The sequence below is a fragment of the Uloborus diversus genome, chromosome 2 (genome assembly GCF_026930045.1).
Source record: "Uloborus diversus isolate 005 chromosome 2, Udiv.v.3.1, whole genome shotgun sequence".
Taxonomy (NCBI): Eukaryota; Metazoa; Arthropoda; class Arachnida; order Araneae; family Uloboridae; genus Uloborus; species Uloborus diversus.
In genome coordinates, this window is record NC_072732.1 from 113856807 (window position 1) to 113877833 (window position 21027).

Genomic DNA, 21027 nt, shown 5'->3' on the forward strand with positions numbered 1-21027 from the left:
CTTAATAAAGTTAAACATAATGTTAATCCATTGCCTGAAAAGAACAATGAGCTCTCTTTTTGTGTAAATGTTGATAAATAATTTCTTCAGTAGTTGTTAATTAAAATTTTTAAAACTTTTTTAGCTTCTTTTTTAAGGATTTTAACATTTTCAAAGGTCTAAGTACTGAAAAAGTTTTAAAGCTTGAGAAACTTTTATATATTTATTTATTCTTTTTTTTTTTTTTTTTTTTTTTCAAAATTTTATTTGTCAGTGCGAGGAGGACCGATGAATTCAAGTACAGTAGACCCTTGTTTTACTCGGGTTTAGTTTACAGGGTTTTGATTATACACAGTTTAAGATTTGACACCTTTATTTTATTTCACGCAGATGAGTTTCGATTTTTCGCGGATGCAGCAATGCAAACGGATAAAGCTATCCCCTCTTTCAAAATCCAAACACCTAAAGATTGTAGATTACTGATAATAAACTGCATTTTGGCTGCTAATAATTGAGCTTGGACCACCAGAGACATTCTATGTAGTTGGTTCCAAACCTCTTTCCAGAAGTAAAGTTATTAAACTCACACAGTTCAGAACTCACTGGAAGAAGAGTTTTTGGGAGTGACAAAGGAGGCCAAAACCAACGAGGATACTGACATCGGTGCACACAACCAAAAATGTTCACATTGAAAATTTTAGCCATTCCTAGACAATTTGAAATGATCTTTCTGATTTGTTAGTGAAGGAAGATTCTATCATGGAAATGTCGCAAGTGGTCATGGATGCGTTAATGCTCTGCAAAGAATTACAAAGAAAAATTTTTAATGACTGCCAAAAGACGATCATTGCCAGCTCCTCTTTATGAACAGAATGTGAAATTAATTTATGTTTTCTTTATGCATGTTGTGCATAAAAATCAATATAAGTACACATTAAACTTATTATATAGTTAGTCATCACTAGAATGAAGTAGTTTTTTTTTTATCTATGGAATCTAACCCCTATGTTAACACTGCTGTTAAGTCTCAATTTACGCAGTTTCGATTTATGCGGCATTTCTGTGGAACATAACCCCCGCGTAAAGCGAAGGTCTACTGTATCAAAAGTAAAATTTTGGATATTGATACAAGGTGAGAAAATTTAAACTGGGTGTGTAAGTTTGGTTGTGTATGTGTAAATAACTTATCAATGTAATGGTTGCACCCAAAAACTTTACTTTTCAAGTCAGCTTATCAATTCCAAAAAAAAATCTGTTTTACCAATGTAAAAAAGAATCTCACTTCTTAAGCATCTCCTCCCCTCCCCCTCTTTTTTTTAATTATTATTATTAACTAGAATCTGCTTATAAATATGTTTTTTGAAGGTTTTTTTTCACTCTCTTTAGCTTTGTATGTAATAAACACACAAAAGGGATTTTTAAATTGAAATTCTTTAGTTGTTGTCTGTATCATATAATGCTATAAATAAATATATGACAAATGTTTGCAACAGCTGCTGAGAAACAACTCTGTGATGGTTTGTCTAAAGTTGATAGGTCTAATTTGCCATATTTTCAGAAGAGAAAAAATAAAATATGATATGTAGAGTTATGAAATTTTGGTGCAGAATTATAAGAACGTTTTTATTATATCCTGTTTAGTACTTCATATTTTTTCCGCTTAACAAATTTTGGCGTAGAAAAATACCACTCCAAATACATATCATGATCGGTAAAGTAGGACATGGTCAAATTCAACTTTTGGAAAATAACCACAGGATTAAATTAAGATTCTAGTAGGTATGTATTATGAGAAATCGTACATTTACTAAAAATAGCTTTTGCACGCTTTTTTCAAATCGTAATATTGCTACCTAATTGAGTTTTAAAAATTATGTGTTCTTTTTTGCTACAAATGTTTTATATTTGTTTCAAACTGTGTAGTGACAGTGTACAAAACTAAAGATTTTGTTACAAAACGTGTGAATTCACCTGATACAAAACTGTTCATTCTGATGCAAAACTCTGTTTTTACTTATACAAATTTGTTTGTTCTGATACAAATTTGGCATTTTTGCTGATACAGAAATGAATTTTTGGTTTTCCACCCCTGGATACAGGACAGGCTGAAATTTTTTAGCTCCTTGGAAATTGTAAAGATTGGATTTATTCCCTGATCAAGGATTATTTATTTGATTGCTGAACTGCCTCTGTCAAAAGCATTAATACAAATTTCATTAATGGTAAAATTCCATTTAAAATAGAATATCCAGAAGAAACTTTTCTTGTACCATTTACATTAATAGTATTTGGAAATAACTCCAAAACTAACACTTTACAAGGAAAAAAAACTTTCAAAACTGCTCAATGGAAACATAATAATCATGGAGCTTGTTCAATACTATTTCTTCCACAATCTTCATAAGCAGGATTTATTAGCATGATTCGCGCATTCAAAAAGAATTAGTACTTCTGTACTTTGAAGCCACTCAAATTTTGACAAACAGTGACTTTGAACTCCTTTTTCACTATTTCAAAAAGTCTTTATTTGCCCTGTTGCTAAAAAAAAAATATTAATTTCAGCATCCTGACCAGAGTGACATTACACTGTCAGGTAAAGAAAAGAAATTTAAAGGATATTATAAGATAGCACGTCATTATGGATGGGCTTTAAATGAAACCTTTTTCCGTTTCAACTTCAAATCTGTAATTATTGTAGAAGGTGAGTGTACCTTTCATTTGTCTTATATTTAACTGATTTTATTCATATTTTGATTAATTTAAATTTATTGTTAGCATTATATCTGTTAATCAAGAAAGGGTTAGTAAAACGGACATTAGCAAAAAATAGAAATAATAATAAACAATTTAAAGTGGAAAAAGATTATTTTATTCCTCTTGGTTTGCTTTTTTCAAAAGATGAAAAGGAAAATATTGTTGACATTGTAAAAAATAAATAAAAAGCCTGTAAGTAACTATGTTGATCCCTTCCCTTAGTTTAATAATAATTTGCTATGTTTAACATGTGTTGATGACAGAGTGTCAGGAATTTGTTGGACATTTTGAATTATGTCCGCAACATGAAGAAAGAATGTTCTATTCAGTACAAGTTACATAATTTTTTCTGCAAGTTTTTTTATCTGAAAAGCAAGAAAAAATTGAGAACTGTTTTTTCTATATGGCATCTAATTGACATAATTTTAAGCACATTGAATTGTTTGGTTTTCTTTCATTTCATTGTAGAGGATTGTTTTAATGCATAAGGTTAAATTACCCCCACAGTCACCCTTTTTTTTTTTTTTTTTGCAGTGTTTCTAAGCATAATAAATTCAGGGCTCGAATTGAAGATTAAATTTTTTTTTTAAACCTTCATAAGAAATGAGTGTGATTTGACGCTTGGTTCGATTTTTTAAGCGTTATTCTGTGTTAAGCTAGAACTCGTTTCTCAGGGCTTCCGTGCATGTATACTTCACAAAATGGCAAACTCAAGAACTGATAGAAATTTTGAGACAGTGATATGTTTAAAAATTAATCTGAAATTTTCTACACCGAATATTTTAAAAAACGCTTTAAGGTGCATCATCAGAGATTTCAAACTACCTACAAACTGAATTTCAAGTCTGTAAGTGCTATAGATTCTTCAGTACATCGCACAAACGCACAGACAGACGGACAGATACACAGACAGGCATTGACTTTTATATAAGTCGAGATTACAACTATAATGAATTTTTCTAAAGGGCCCTTCGACTTTCGCATTAATGGGCAACTATTTATTTAAAAATCTTCTGGTACAAAAGTAATTCAACTCTTGTTCGCTACATTTTATTATACTGGATAAAATGTCACTGCATTTATCTACGATGAATGACGATTTCTACCTTCCTCACTTTATGTTATATCTAAATTGCTTCTTCTTTACAGATGATTTAGATATTGCTCCTGATTTTTTCGAATATTTCTTAGCCACTTATCCCATTTTACACAGTGATCCAACTCTTTGGTGTGTATCTGCATGGAATGATAATGGAAAAGATAGTGTAGTGGCATATGAACCAGGTAATTTTAAATAAATTTTTAAATACTCACACTGAAATGTTATATAACATACTTGACAATATGTTTTACTTGTATTTGTCCCAAAATTTTAAAGTATGCAGTTGATGGAAGGTAGTACTTTCAGTATGTAGGTAGGACTTTCAGTATATGTCAAAATATTCGTATAAAATCAATAGTTTCAAAATTTTAAAAATTTGTGTTCGAACATCTTAAAATAACCCCCTGTTTTCTTATGTGTAGTTTAGTGGTACAGTCAAGGTGGAGTTTTGGGAAAACTCCTGCCAGAGGCCTTGGTTTTAGTATTATTATCAATCATAATACAGTAGTTTATATATATGTAAGGACCTTTTTGACCAATAAACCCAAGTAGAAGATAATTTCTGTCTGTGCTGGTGTTGTAGTTGATTATACTGATTCACGCTGAAATTTCTTTTGTCTTATTTGTTAGATAACAGTTTTGCTCCTAAAAGTCAAAATAGGGAAAATTTATCTTCAGAAATATACTAATATTTTACTACTAAAAGGAGCATATTGCTTTCCTCATATTACAAAAAAAAAAAAAAATATGTAAAATTTATTTGCCAGGATTTTATCAATAGTTTATTGCCTATGTTTTGATTTTCATTTATCTTTTAAATGTAAATATTCTATAATTCAGAAAAATTCCCCAAGTACGGACTATGAAGATGATTAAGTTTGTTTTGAATTTAATATTTGCAGCAGCTCAATTTAAAGTGTGTTGGGTGGCTCAGCCCAGTGATAATTTATCGTACGTCAATTTATTGTATTCTTAATTCACCTGAGTGTCAAAAAGTTTATGAAAACCATTGTATTAAAAGATATTTTTTTTCTTGCTAATGGTTTCGTACTTAAATTTTACATGATTTCAAAGTAGTTAACAAATATAGTCACCAATGAGTCAGGAAGAGCATGCTCCCTATTAAAATTTTGCATAATGTTTTCTCAAACTGTGAAGGAAAAAAAGTGGATGGAAGAAAGTTCAAGTAATGAAAAAATATTAATGATCTAACTAAACATTTCTTGATAATTAGCTTAACATTTAAAGTTATAAGAGTTAGTAGGTTCGAGCTAGTTTGGAAACTGCACTATAATGTACTAACACTTCATTTTGTACAAAAAGCACTAAATGTCTTGTTTTTATATCAAGCTTCTTAATTAATGAAATTGTCAGAAATTCCCTTTTTTTTCTGATAACTGTTTTAAAAAATGTGTGGTTTTTCTAATTTTTTTAAAAAATTCTTCTGAATATTACATTAGAAAACATTAATTAGTTACAGGGTCTAATTAAAGTAAAATATTTTAAATTTGCATCAAAATTGCAATGAAAATGGTATGTTTAGCCTATTTCTCTGCTCTGAAGCATAGTTTATTTTTCTAAAACGAGCAATAGATGTAATTTTCCATGCAATTTCTGAGATATTACTTTTTTTTACTCATGCTACAGCTAGCACAATGAAAATCAATTTCAATGCTATATTTAGTTCCAACTTGCGATTAAATTTCAAATTTGATTGTTAAGTACTTTTCATGCTGTTATTGAAGAGCTTGTTTCAAATGGCGTTAAAATGGTTTTTTTAATTCTTGAAGAATTGCAATTTTGTTATGTAAGATTTAATTTTGGTTTTGAGCACAAAATAATTTTCCTTGGTAATCTATATATATTAATAACTCTGAAGTGTAGGGTGAAAAAAATCCTGGCAGCATAGTTATTTAGAGGTAAATGAAGAAAAAAAAAACTTAACCTCTTTTGGAAGAAAACTACATGATTTATGCCCTTTTGGCATAAATAAATAAGTAAATTAAATATATCAGAGGTTCCCAAACTTCGGGGACCTCCTCTGAAAAAATTCTGAACTTGGCGGACCCCCCCCCCCCCCCGGACGCATAAAATAAATAAATATAAATAAATAATAATAATTTGACACAGTTTAAACTATTTTTTTTATAATACATATTTTTATGCTCTTCTCATTAAATTTAGTTATTCATTGTGCTGTATATTTTTCAGAGCTCCTGTCTGGTTTTCATTTCTTACATTATTATTTTGAGTTATAACAGTAAAATTCTATTGAAATTCAATTAGAATTAAAAATGTTATCTCCAAATTTCTACAAGTTTGCTAATAAAATATATACTTTTGAAGTTAGTGAACAAAACAAAGTTAGCCTTGTTAAAGTGTGTTGATTTTTCGTATGACTTGTATTTTTATAACGTTTTAGGATTTTAATTATTAACTATGGTTCGGGCAAACCTACCCTGACAGCTTTGTAATGCTGTGATTAGGATCTGCGTAATAGGCTGGTTCAAAAAAATTGATTTTTTTTTTTTTTTTTAATTTCAAAACATTTGATCTTTACATAAGATCTTTAGTTCACACACGCCTTAAATTGGAATTCAAATTTCAGGGGATTTTAGCCCAAGTTAAGTCAAATGAAAGATCTTATGTTTAAGCTATAAAATATTTTTTTAGGTTCAAACTATGCTATATACTGACACTTTATCTTTGTTGCCTTATAAAAATATAAAAAAACTAATTTTATTATTTTTTGAAAAAATCAATTTTTAACCTATTTACACCTCAAGCAACAAACTTATGTTTTCATGGAAAAAGTTTTATTTGAAGTATAATATCCCAGCAGTAAAAATGTGCTCAGCATTTGCATTTTACTTAATATAGTTTTGTAACAATATGAACTTCATCATGTACACAAAATTAGTTAATGTGTCCTGTGTTCACTTTTTAGAGTCTCGTGGGGGGGGGGGGGGGGAATCTGCAGCGTCCTGCATGTACTTAAGCAAGAACTTTTTTTCCCTCATAAATGTGCTTTCTTTTTGAATAAAAATATCGTTTACTCGTCCTTCAACCTCAATTTTATTTAACATTTTAACTGGATATCATCGCGGACCCCTTGGCATGGACTCGCTGACCCTTGCGGGTCCGCGGACCACAGAGGGGGGAATCACATGCACATTAATAATAAATAAATAAATAACATAAAACCTGGTACAAACAATTGACTTAAATTACCTAAAGTTGCATTTGTTTTTAAATATTTATATTTTAATGTCATGGTACAGTCATTGAAATCCTTATTCATATTGCGTAACTTCAAGTGAATATGTGAATAATTTCTATTTGCAGAATTGCTGTACCGATCAGATTTTTTCCCAGGATTAGGCTGGATGCTGACTAAATCACTTTGGATGGAGCTGGCTCCAAAATGGCCTAAAGCGTGAGAATTTTAGCCAACTATTTGTTTTTATTCTCTAAGGATTTTGCAAGCTTGTTTCTGTTTCTCATTTATGCACTTCATTTTCTTTACTATTTATTTTTGAGTGTGGTGGGTACCCCGCTTTGTCTGTTATCTTAAGGTAGTGATTTTAGAGCACTTGTCAAGCACAAAATTTTTATTGTGCAAGTTTTCAATTGAAAGTAGTTTAGAGATAAGTGTTAGAAGGTTTTAAACATTTGTTATGAACTAAATCTGAGTACAAATTAAGGCAGTGTTTTAACTTTGAATTATGTTCAGAAAATCAAAGAATGAAATCTCTAATTTGCTGTTGCACAACTGTGCTAAAATTTTGCTTTGTTTTTAGATTTTGGGATGATTGGATTCGCCAGCCTGCCCAGAGAAAGGAACGAGCTTGTATCCGCCCAGAAATTTCTCGCTCCAAAACATTTGGCAAAGTGGGAGTCAGCAAGTGAGATTTCAATCAGTTTTTATTTTTTATGATGCATCATGTGATAGTTTGATGTATGATGAATATATTTATTGACTCAGTGAATTAGATAGCTATGATTTATGCAAAGTTTCTTTCCAATTTTATTGTATTTATTTATGTAATTTATTTGTTAAAATTGTCTTCCAGTCAAGTTTATTTAAGTAAATAATTATTAATTTAATTTTTTGTTGTTTTCTGAAGATATTTTATACACATAATGTATTACATTTTTTTAAATTCCAAAATGAATCTGAAAGAAAATGGATATGCTCAATCGTAATATTTAAGAAATCTTACTGTTAAAATAGTTCTAATTTTATTAAAGAATCACACATTTTTTAATGCAAAACATATTTTAAATGAGCTCAATTACATTTCTGTGAAAGGAAATTCTTAAAACATTTCATTTTATAGCAAAATAATAATAGTAATAATATGAAATGCAAAATTTTGTGTGTGTATCTATGTACAGATATACATCTGGTTTGTGCATTTTATTTTCTGGACTACTCTGCTAGTGTCCTTTTAAGTCCTTGGAAATTTTCAAAGACCTTACTATCTTTTTAAGTGTACTGTTTATTATGTTATCTCTGTATATTGTAATGATTTTATACTTTATGTTTTGTAGCGGTCTTTTCTATGAAAAGCATTTGAAATTTATCAGATTAAATGACAGATTTGTGCCTTTTACTAAAATGGATCTCAGTTATTTAAAAAAAGTAAGTTTTTTTATTGCACTTCACTTAGTTTTCGAAAATTTAATAACTGTTTATATTTCTGTCTTAAAAAAAAAACTGTTTATTTGTAATGTAACACACAACCTTGCATTTTGCAAAGTGTCTGTTCTTTTAAATAAAAATGAAAGAACTGCTGTATTCCCCCTCCCTCCTCCCCTGCGCACATGCAGGGTAACTTTCAAAGTAATCCACTTTGAACAAAAGTTTGTGCAGCAGATCTCATCTATGACATTTCATTCCTTTATTTCAATTTTTTTTTTTTTTTTTGAATTTGAAACAAATATGATAGTCTTAACATGAGGGTCTATTAGAAAGTTGAAGCCTTATAAAATCCTCTTCAAGAAATATTATGTACTCAAAACTAACTTCATTGAAAAGAGCTGTTAATGTCTACAAAAAACACATTATTTTGCATGGTTGTTTAGCGATTGGTTCTTGAACAATTCAAAAATTAGTAACAATAGTACCTAATTTTTAAAAAAATCAAATCTTTTCATCTAAGAACCAACATTTCCAGTTTCTTGCAATCCGGATAATAATCAAAAAACTTATCTTGTTGAAAAGAGAAATATTTGATTTTTTTTTTTTTTTTTTTTTTTGAGAACATCAAAAACTTCAAATGAAAGAGTGTGAAACTATTGCTCATTAGTAAAAAGTTTTTAATCCTGGAAAACCCATTTTAACCACACCACAAATTAAAAGGTGCTGAAAGTGTCAATGCGCATGGAAAATATAACTAAAAACTGTGTCATTTCGAAAAACGTAGCATTCCAGTTATCACTCAAATTATTTTATCGGAAGTTAATAGTTATTTAAATATTAAGTATTCTATAATGGGTTGCGTGATTTTTGAATCACTCTGTATATACACATGCAGGACTGTACCCTATGAGTTTCAAGGATACTGGGTGTGAATGTTATTTGATTACTCTTCCCTGCTTATACTTACAAGTGTGAAGCAATAAAATATTTTGCTGCTTATGTATTATCACAACTAGCCCAAATTTGGTAATATCTTATGTTACAACATGTTCATATAGTATATACAGTGGAACTCCAATTATCTGAATGAATTGGGACCAGACCTCATTCGGATAATCAAAATTTCGGATTATTGGATACATATTAATTTAATTTTAATTTATTACTGTATGTGCTGAAAAAGAAAGAGAAAAAACTATCTTTACAGAAAAAGGGCTTGTAGTTATTAAAAGGAAAAGTTTTAATTTTTAGATGTACTTACAAGTGCTATACATTAGAAGCCAACAATGGAATCGCACTATGAGACCGTGACTCATCATCCTAGTAATGTTTGTGCTGGGCCTACCCTAGCTTCATAGTCTAATATTTTTAGTCTGTCTCTTTTTTCTGAAATTTTTAAAGCGATTTGGATAGTCAGAGTTCCAATAATTGGAGCTTTACTGCATATTTCTATGTATGATACCATATATGTCACGTGAAAAGTTGCAATAATATTAGTAGAAATATTTTTTAATAATGATTAAACATAATAATATTAAGATTCCATCAGGATCTCCTTAGTTGTAATCAAGCCACTTCTGGTTTAGGAGGGAGGTTATCATTAAAAAAAGGGCATGCAAATCGAAAAGGACGTCATAAGTACACTTAGCGCAAATAAGGGCTCTTCCGAGGTAATTTCTTTAAAATTCATGTCCTCAAAACTATGTTTTCAGCTATTTTAGTTGCTTATGGAGATCTTGACCAATGTCTCTCAACCCAAATTTGTTTGCAATAAGATGTAAGTAACAAAAATATCTTGGTTTGTAATCTTGGAGCATTTTGGGGAGACAAACATTTTAAAGAGATTTTTTTATAGAGTTTTTAGACAAATTTTTAAAACCTTTTGCTAAAAGTTGGTGCCCTCCCCCAAATCAGAGCCGTGTCCAAGGGGAGGGTTTTAGGGGTTAAACCCCTCCCATTGGAGAAAATATAATAAGCAAAAAGAAGAAAATGCATAGTTGACTTTTATAACTTTAATGTAAAAGTTTGTATGAAGAGAAAAAAAATAATTCTCTCTGAAGTTTTTCTGCAACTTAAGACTGTTAGAGCTTTACTAACTGGAATAACATTTTAGAAAAACTATAAAACTATGGGGGGGGGGGGAGATTATTGAATGATTTATCAACACAAAGCATCAACTACGTTAATATTGCTTAAGGAGGTTATGATGTATTCAGTATATGTTGCTGCTACGAATATGCATTGATTGTGTTTGAAAATGTAATTTGCTTCTACAATAAGCTTTTTCTTGTTAATTGTGCTTTTTCTTGTGTTATTAAGCAGCATTTCAGAATATGAAACCTAATATATATGATGCATTATAAAAGAATCTGTGGGCGGTTTTTAATACTAATTGCAAAAAACTGCATAGTAAACAGACTTGATTAAAAAAGAAACAAACAAGGTTTGATTTTAAAAAATGTACGCAGGAATACTGCTGCTATTTGCACAGCCAGAATTATTCTTCTGGGGGGGGGGGAGTACAGTTAAAATCTCCCCTCCTTGGGAAAGGATGTAAGCTTTAAAACCCCTCCCTTTATGAAAACCTGGACACAGGCCTGCCCCAAATAATGGTGCACTAGACCTGTATCCTATATGCCTTTGCCTTAATCTGACCGTGGTAGTATGCACCTTAGTCATATCGCACCTCAGAGCAACCGTAAGACAATTAAGCCTGAAAACAACAGTAAGATATCCTACTTCTTTGAGGCAGTGATATGCATAGTGCAATGTTTACGTTTCTTATAGTATTTTTAAATTACACATTCATGCTTTCAGGACAACTATGATGTTGCATTCGTGAAGCAAATCTACGGGGTGCCCCCAGTAACCTTACATCAGTTGCAGAGAGGAAGCATAGAGCACTCAGAACCTGTTCGAATCACATATGAAAATAAGGACATCTTCAAGAAAACTGCAAAAGCGCTAGGCCTTATGGATGATTTCAAGGTTGTTAACACTTTGATTCCTTTAAATGTTTTATTTAGATTTATTATCGAAATTTGAAAAATCAACTTAAAATGCATACTTGCAGTTAAAATATACTTGTCAATTTTGCGTGAGATTAAGCTTAGAATGTATTTCAGTTTTGCATTCATACAAAAAACTAAGCAGTAAGAATTTCACATTGTTTTACATTTAGCAATTTGATATCTAAACGATAGCGTCAAAGGGCGCCCATATGGGGGGGGGACAAGGGAAGGCTCAAGCCTCCCTCCCTTTGAAATTAGAATTTCCTTGCTTTTTGTACTTTTTTTTTTTTTTTTGCAAAAATGTAAAAACATTTCTTTTCCAGCAATTATTGAATAAGCTATTGAAAATGTCAAATTTTAATAACCATAATATGTACTGAAATCGATTTCTATGGAAAATATCCTGCTAAACCATGGGGAAAATATCAGAGCCCCCCTTTAAAATTTTGCATATGGGCGCCCTTGATAGCATCCAGTCAAAAAAGTGTAAGAAGGATAAAGTTTCAAAAAGTTGTTTTTAGTGTATTCTTTTATTCTTTGTCTATGTGAAGATTACTTTAATTGGTTGAAGTGTCTTTGGAACTTCTTGATTGTTGAAATTCTTAAATACAAAAAGTTAACCAAGAAATCCTCCCATAATGCAGGAGTTCCCAAACTGGTGCCACGGGAAAAGGCCAGGAGTGCCACTAAGTGTCCATGCTATCAATACATATGTATATAATAGAGATAGCCTAGGTTGCCTTGGAAAAATCCAAATTCTTCAAAGGGTGCTACAAATCAGAGAAGTTTAAAAACCCCTGCCATAATGAAAAAAACAGGGAAAAGAGTTCTAAAACGGCAATCAAAACAAAGTGTAAAACATTGTTTTGGTGCATAAATAATTTTTCCTTGCCTTACTATTCTTAAGGTATAATTTCTTGAAGTCTGCTAATATATATTCTCTGCTCTGTAATCAAAGTTAACTTTGTTTTTTAAAATTAGTTACCCATGTTAATCCATCACAATAGTTTAGTAAAAATTAATGTTGGAAGACAAAATGTTTTCATTTGGAATAAGAAATACTTTCTTTGATGAAGCACTAAGAAAAATTAAGGATATTTGATTAATTATACTTTATTGGTAGTAATAAAATATAATCTCTTTTATTTCAGTCGGGCGTTCCTCGAACTGGTTATCGTGGTGTAGTCAGCTTCATGTACAAAGGTCGAAGGGTATATCTTGCACCTCCAGCAGATTGGAAAGGTTATGACCCAACATGGAGCTAGCACATTAAGTTGAATTTTAAAAAAATCTCATATCATTCAAAGCACTGATCATTAAGCATCGTGGTGATGGATTTTCTCAATACAAATGCTGTCAAAAATGGAAATTTGTAAATATTTTATTTTAAGGACTAATTTAAATAGAATTAGTGTAAAAAATTATGTGACTTGAATTTTAAAGGTCATTGATGCTAAAGTGAAAAACTAATAAGTTCCCAAATTTTAAGCATTTTAAAGCATGCTGAGGATGATTTTTTTTATTGAATCATTTTTAGTGGGAATTTCATGACTTGCTAAATGTACAGTTCTCCCCCTCCCCTTTAGTTATTTTTAACAAAACCAGTGCTGGGGAAAATTGTTCATGTTTGGAAAAGTAAGATGCTCTCAAGTATGTGGATAGGTACACATACAAGACCATTTCTTCTCCAATGTGTGTGTGTTTCCATGTATTATTTGTTTTTCCTTTTTTTTTCCGTTCTCTCTCTATGGGTTAAAATATACCCTGAGGTATATTGAACAGCTACTAAATTGCTTTACTATATCATTTTTTTTTTTTTTTTTTAATTTGACATAAATATTCTTTCTCCAGTACCAGTTTGACTTGGAACATTTCCATTTTTCCACCCATTAATGACATGATTTGCATGTATTCTCATGTTTACTGACTAAACAAAAATAAGTTTAGATTTTGGAAACATGTTTACTTTAAATTTTCTTTTGTCAGTTGAATTGATTTAACTAAAAAACATGATTTTTAACTGAGAGGTTTTCCCACCCCAATCGCAACAAAGTCTTTGTCATGTTTTGTCAAACTATTTAATTCAAGTGATAATAAAACAAATAAAATAATTCATGAGATATTTCTTTTGAATTTTTACATTGGAATGTGCCAGTTCTTTTATACTTATTATTGAAATGCAAGTAACATTCTTAATTTTTAAAAAAAAGTTGAAGAACAACCTTTATGCAAAAAATTATTCACAAATTTAAACATTTACTTTGTGTTTCTTCTCTCTTTTTTTTTTAAACTGATATTTCTCTTACTTTCTGTCCTCGACTCATTTTTGGATTTGTGATTGCTGACTAGATTCAAAAACGCAAGATATTGGAAAGGGGGGTTTCTTACAATCTCAAGCTAATGTCTTAGATACAATATTTTTTTAGTTTTCCTCATACACAAGTTTTCTTGTACCAGGCACTGTGATGTGTCTTCTTTTGGGAGCAGTCCTACTATTTCTAAAAATTAATTCCTGAGTGATAAGCAATAAAACAGAATTATGCTTGAAAGTTTTGTAAATTTATTTGTTATTTAAATAAGGTATAGTAATTGACAGGCTGCGAGGAAGAATGATCTTAGTCTACCATTCACAAATTTTCCTCATTACGTTTTTAACCTTGAAATCTCGAATCTTTTACAAGTTAGCCTCATTCTTCCCTGTTAAAACTCTGTCACTATGATTTTTCTTGCCTGAATGATATTACTCTTAAATACTGTCTGTAATAATCTACTTGTTCCCATACATTAACCAGAGTTTATTAGAAAAATGGACTTTGATTGTTCCTCCCCGTAGACTTTCAATTGTATTGGCTTCAAATTATCCATGAATGAAAGCTGATGGAGGTTTTAATGTTTGATAATTTTTGTTGTTAATCAGTTGTTTGCTTGTATAATTTGTTTAAAGGGCTCTAGTAATAATTCTAATTTATTTTTTTTTCTTCAAATTCATGAATTTTGTATGAATGAATATTTGAGGGAATTGTGTATGTGATTAGTAATGCTTTTGTAAAAAGTTTTTGCAGATCTATGTTTCAAAGCAATGTTATTTATTTATTTGGTTTATTTCTTTGCTTGGGAGGGGATAACTGTCTTTAAGCTCTTGAGTTTGGACTGGTAGAGCATTTGTACAAGTAATTTTCTCCTTTAGAAGATAAGTTGTGATTTCTACTTTGATAACTCTTTACCCTATGCATTGTCAGTTCCTCAAGAATTTTTATCATTCTTATTCTGAAGAAATCCCGGTAATAACCTTACAATTTAGTTCCCAAATTGACTTTTTAAAATTAAACACTAGTACAAACGCTCAACCAACCAACGCTTAGAGTGTAACCATCCTGGCAGCAAAGCAGAATATGTTCAACTTGGAAGTTAAACAGTGAGTAGGCATCATTCTGCCTTCAAAAGGGTTAGTAGTAAAAATATTTTAAGTACAAAAATTTACAATTTACATCACTATCCTTGACCTTTGACAGGTCCAAGTTTAGATTGACAGATATTGACTTGAACAAATTGTATATAAAGTAGAATTTATATATTGTATAGAGGGGAAATGTAAATAAAATACAAATTGAATATTTATTGTATATCTTTATTTAAAGATTTTTCTATCATTCTAATTCATGTACAGATTTTCTGAATACTCATGAATTTTTAATGTAACATAATTTAAATGCAAGATGCATGATTTAGTTTGCTTCAAGTGCTCAAATTCTACATAAAATTTACCTAACATTCAAAAGACTAACAACTTTTTAAATGTAACTGCTATGCATAAAGTTTTTGAAAATATATTCACACTGGTGGGCACTCTACCTCAAAGAAATATTGACCAATCGTTCTGAAAGTTTTTATGAATATTCTTCATTCATTTGTACTCTATATGAGCCTAACTCATTGATGATACAGGAAAACCTGTGAAGTTGACCACCCTTGTATGTTGACTACATTTTTCAGGCATAGAATTAGCCCTTATGTAAATCAACCTTTGTAAGTTCACCTGTTTAAGTTGACCACTAAAGTAGTGAACCGCAAGTGGTCAACTTACACAGGTTTCACTGTATTAATAATTTTGAAAAAAAATTAATGCAAGAAATATGAAAAAGGGGGGGGGGGGTAGAAAACTCTAACACTGTAATTAAACACCTAAAAAACGTGCAATTTTCTACTTTTTTGATCACAATTAGGTTCATATTCTTAGGAAATATGCTGCCTATGAGAAAGAAAAATTGTAATGATTACAAACAAAAATTCTGGCTTTGGTCATGCCCACCAACAACAAGTCCTACTATCATGACTGGGTTTTGTTGTTCATAATTTTCTTTCAACATTTTGCTGTTATTAGCTTTTGATGTATATTTAAAAATTCATTATTAGTTAATCTTCAGTTGTAAACTATATTGTATTTATGACTGAAGATGAGTGCAGTTGATTATTAGTATGAGGTATTTATTGATGTAAATTGTATAAAATATAATTTTTTTGTAAAAAAAATATTGATCTTCCACAAATGCTCATTTTTTATATAATTGTCTATACAATATTTGTGCCACTGGATTACTGTATTTAACATGTTCCACATCTGCGAATTTTGCTTTGCTTTACTATCTTTCTTTTTGTATCAATACCATGTGTAAACTGCAGTGGATCAATTCTGTTACCCACCACCCTTAGGTACTACAATATAAATAAGATTTACAGCCCAAGAAAAGTTAAATACCCGGTGAAGTGTATCAATATACAAGATACTGATATTGTCTGTTTCATCTGAAGATAGTAAATTAAGTCGATTCTATCATCCCCCCCCCCCCAATTTGTTAAATAATTTTTCTACTTACATATTTCGTAAATGATACTAAAGTTATCAAAATATCAGTATTAATTGCCCTTAATAAACATTTTTGGGATACTTTTCAATTTTTCAGAGAGTCAAACTTTGACCCTTGTGAATTGACACTTGATAGAATTGACAATCACATCTTGTTTTCCCTTTCTTTCATTTTAAACAGCAATTTCTTAAGCTATAAGTAGATTTCTTTTTACCTCTAATATTTTCCTCCAAGATATAGTGCAAATTTCAATTTAAAAAATTTAGGTGAAACCAAAATTTATGTGACCTTCCTTACAAATTCTGATCAAAAGAATTAAAAAAAATTTGAAATGATCAGCCGATTAATTCATTTCAAAAGGGGGTGTTTTTGTATCATTGTCTCTAATGCAATGGTAATAGCAACGAAAAACTTCTGCTCTTACATAATTATGATTCTTTTATGTTTACCTTGCATTTACAATATAATATTTTATTCCACGCTTGTCTTTCTTTTTCTATTTGTCCCCAATGAGGCGATTTAATACAATCATAACTCAAATAAATAGAAAGATGAAATAACTAATAGAGTTATGTTTTCTTTGGGTGTTATGTTTGAAAAATGACATATGTTTAGTTAAAATATTCTCTGTACTAATGTTAAAATTTTTAATTTGAACGTTTCTAACGATATTAAACAAAAAAAATCTGTGCTGAAAAGACAAAATGTATGTCTTCCTCTTATTTTAATATTCAAGTCATGTCATTGATTTTGCTTTTTTGCCCCTAATGGTATTTACTTGGGAGATTTTTTTACTGTTTTCAAATATTTCAATTATTTTTCAAGGGCCATATATTTTTATTGAATGCTCGTTAACATTAAAATTGTCCCAAGAAAGATTTTTATTTCGTTGATTTTTACTATTAACAAAGTGCTTTTGACCTTAAAAACTTCTTTTACCAAGTATAATTTGATGTATTCACTATATGTTACAGAATATGTTTCCTTCCCCCCCCCCCATAAAGGCATATGTTATGAAATTAAATAAATTTTCTTAAATGTACCTAAAGGGTGTTTGCAGCAGACTTCACTGAGTTTATCCAAAACTTGCAGTATATTTTGATATTGAGAACAATTTAACATTATGAATTAAATGTTGTTAAATGCTTCTTTTTTCCTGCTTTTTAAGTTAATTGCATGAATGCTTAGATTTATTAGCAAGGACTTTGCATCTTATTTATTTCTTTAATAAATCGGTAGGGAAAAGAAACCTAGAGTTTTCCCTTAGAGTGCCATCTTTTGTAATGTGATACTTATTTCCCCATTAATTTCCCGATGAATATGATAATAATCAAACTGCACCACAACATACAAAAATGAAGTTGAAACAAAAATAAGAAATTGAGAAATTGATTTTCAATGCAGTATAGTCTTGAAATCTCGATCTAATGTGGACCGAAGGTAGTGCATAGTTTGTGAAAATTTGGAGTTATTGGAAATGTGCACTCAACAGGTTTTTCCCAGGGCTGCAGAGTGAGAAGGAATGAATGACTAACTCCAACTCTTGGAATTTTTAATTCTTCAAATTCCTTCTCCTTAACTCCAGAATTAATCCAACTCCACAACCCTTGTTTTTTTTTTTATCTTACCCAGGTACGGCCAAATGTCCTGAATTTTCTGGAGTTATCAAGAGCTGAGTTTGAACGACTCTACTTTTGTTTTTTTCCCTCTCGTTACTTTTTTATTCTACAAATTTTGTGTAGCCGTCTTTGCAAGTTGAATGCTACATATTAATAGAAGAGCTTAGTAACAGAATATGTGATGTGACTAATTTATTGATCAGAAAAAATCAGAGTTAACATTTTTGACTTGTTCTGTTTCTTTATCTATGCATGCAGTTCCTTTTTACTTGATGACAGGACCGGATTTGGAAGTGTGGAGGCCCTGGGGCAACGAAGGAGTGGAGACCCCTAATCAGGGTTCGAAAAGATCATCATATTTTCGAAAATATCCGATACTTTGATATATATCCGAATATTTTTATATATATGTAGATATCCGATATTTTCGACCCGTGAAAGTTAAGATATTTTGTAAAAAATTTTATTATTGTGGGGGCCCCTTTGTTGTATAGGCCCCGTGGCAGTAGCCCCACCTGCCCTCCCTTAAATCCGGCCCTGCTTGATAATGTGTTGATAACATAAGGAATTTTGTAAATTTTTGGATTTTTCAACTGTCCTGTGTCAATGTCCTTGAATTTGGGCACACCTTGTTTCATCCACTTTATGTTAATGGACAGCAGAGAATAAAAATGAGTTTGGAAGAGGTAATAACATGAGCATCAGTCAAAAATCACATTACATGTTTATCCACTAAACTCTTCAATTGTGGATCATTTTCATTTTGTACTATCTAAAAATTTCAAAATTGATCAAAGTGAATGTTTTTAAAATGTTGAGTAATAAAATGAATTATATTCAGATTTTAGATCTGGAATAATGTGATACTTGTTTTGGTTATTATTTATTTAAGGAAGGTGATAAAAATGAATTTCAAAATGTACTTTTTTTTTAGGCTTAAGTTACCAGTACAAAAATTCATAAATAAAATTTTCCCTTTTTACATGTGTTTCTTTGTCTTCTTTATTTCTTCAAATCATAGCTTTTTTAAATTATTTTTTACTAAGTGGTCTATACTTCCTACACCTTACCTTAAAAAAAAAGAGCACTATAAAATATCAAATTTATCCACACTGAAGTGTTGATTATACGTCATTAAATTAAAATGTTGTTTTAAGAAATTTATTAGTAAAGTGAACTAGTTTTCTGCCGAATATTTGAAAATTAAATTGCATTCTTAAGTTATGTACTATGTACCTGTTCCAGGGTTCTCCAAATCATAGCTTTGTTTTATTCTTTTTTACAAAGATTTCTATACTTCCTACTCCCCCCCCCCCCTTTTTTTTTAAAGCATCATAAAATTTAAAATGATTTACACTAAAGTAATGATTATATTTCATATCATTAGATTAAAATGTTGTTTTAAGGAATTTATTAGCAAATATTTGAAAACTAAGCTGCATTCTTAAGCTGTGTACCATGTACCTGTTCTAGGTTTCCTTTTTGTGCTAATTAAGGTGTAAAATTGAATCGGTATATTTGGTGGAAGGAGTAATAATTTTCGCCTTTTACTTAAATAATATTTGTTTATTTGAAAAGAGTGCAATTTTCATTGCAGAAAAAGAAACATAACCAAAATAGTCTTAATATTTTGTTTTATAGAGGGGCGGGGGAGCTTTTCTTCTCCCTCCCTCTTTTCGGAAAAAATCTTCTGTTTTGGTTTTTTTTCCTACATTAAATATCCATTGGTGTCATCATATACAGTCTTCAGGACTGAATGTCTGTAACAACAACCAAGGAGATTACAGGTTAAGGTTACTTAAGAAATTACTAAACATTTTGTATTTACATAGTTTTTGAAATCATAAGGATTATTTTTCTATTTGTCGGTGGAGTTTGTGCAAAAACATTTCACTTCCGGATACCAGTATGAAATTTTGTACAGCTCTTATGTTCGTATAAGAGAGCAAAAAAACGCCGGGAGGCAATTGATTGGAGGTCAAGGCCCCCTGTGGGTGACGTCATCAAAATGGCCGCCATGTATCGGTTAGTACGTTGATCTAACTGCTTAAAACTACAAATTTTGTCAATTTTGTAAAATTCAAATGCCATATCTAAAAGCCGTTTAAAAAAGCTCTTCAACAGTGCTTAGTTTTATTTTCTACTAGCGGTACCCGCACGGCTTTGCTCGTAGTAGAATCAAACGGTCACTTGATTCGCCTGTATATTTACAAACAATGGATGATGAATTTTTCGCCAATTTGCTATGTTGATTTGCCATTTTATGGTTCCTTCCTTCCTTCCTCAGTTGTACGACAGCCCTGGGTGGGCCCTGGCCTTCTCAACCATTTTTTTATGTTATGGTTCCATGTTATAATAAATTTGGTAATTTACTCGTCCACGTTATGATAATTTGCTCGGGTAAAATGTTCTTAAAGTTAAAATAGAAAAAGAACAAAATCAAGTTTTCGAAAAATCGCTTCAAGGTGCACACCCCCATGCTACAAGCTAATTCTGTGCCAAATTTTGTGAAAATAGGCCGAACGGTTTAGGCGCTATGCGCGTCACAGAGAGACATCCGGACAGATATCCAGATTTTGTGCATTATTTTTAGTAAAGAAGACAAATAGTTTAATAATTATTACAATATCAACGTGAAAATTGATAGGAAAACAATGACTTTCCTGTATTTTCCGATATTGGACTAAAATTTTTACTGTCATACCTGCATCATAAAAGAAACTTTCCTGTTTCATTAAATTAAAATTTGTACTTTATGCTTCAAAACCTTTTGTCAGTATTTTACCTGTACAATGAATGAAAGAGAGGTTAAAATGCAGAAATAATCAAAGTCATCACCCCAAATGGATCGAGGACTTAACTATTAATTAAAACAATTTTGTTAAAATGCTTACAATTTAAACATATAAGAGAAATAGATGAAAATGACACGTTGTAATACAAAGATAAAGTACCTGTTATAACAAAAACTGCAATTAGTTTTGTTAAGGAACGTTTTACGTATTACACTGACCTTCACAACTACAAAGAAGTTTACAATTCAGACCTGATC

General features: G+C 30.6%; 1 protein-coding gene across 1 annotated transcript in view; it reads left to right on the forward strand.

The window, feature by feature from the left end:
- Positions 1-18962, forward strand: part of LOC129215994 (alpha-1,3-mannosyl-glycoprotein 2-beta-N-acetylglucosaminyltransferase-like) — a 46605-nt gene extending 27643 nt beyond the window's left edge. Inside the window, exons 6-12 of the mRNA XM_054850126.1 lie at positions 2542-2680; positions 3883-4017; positions 7181-7271; positions 7636-7740; positions 8390-8480; positions 11298-11468; positions 12643-18962. Of these exons, the coding sequence (XP_054706101.1) occupies positions 2542-2680; positions 3883-4017; positions 7181-7271; positions 7636-7740; positions 8390-8480; positions 11298-11468; positions 12643-12756 (846 nt within the window). The 3' untranslated portion in view covers positions 12757-18962. The remainder of the gene's footprint in view (positions 1-2541; positions 2681-3882; positions 4018-7180; positions 7272-7635; positions 7741-8389; positions 8481-11297; positions 11469-12642) is intronic.
- The last annotated feature ends 2065 nt before the right edge of the window (positions 18963-21027 follow it).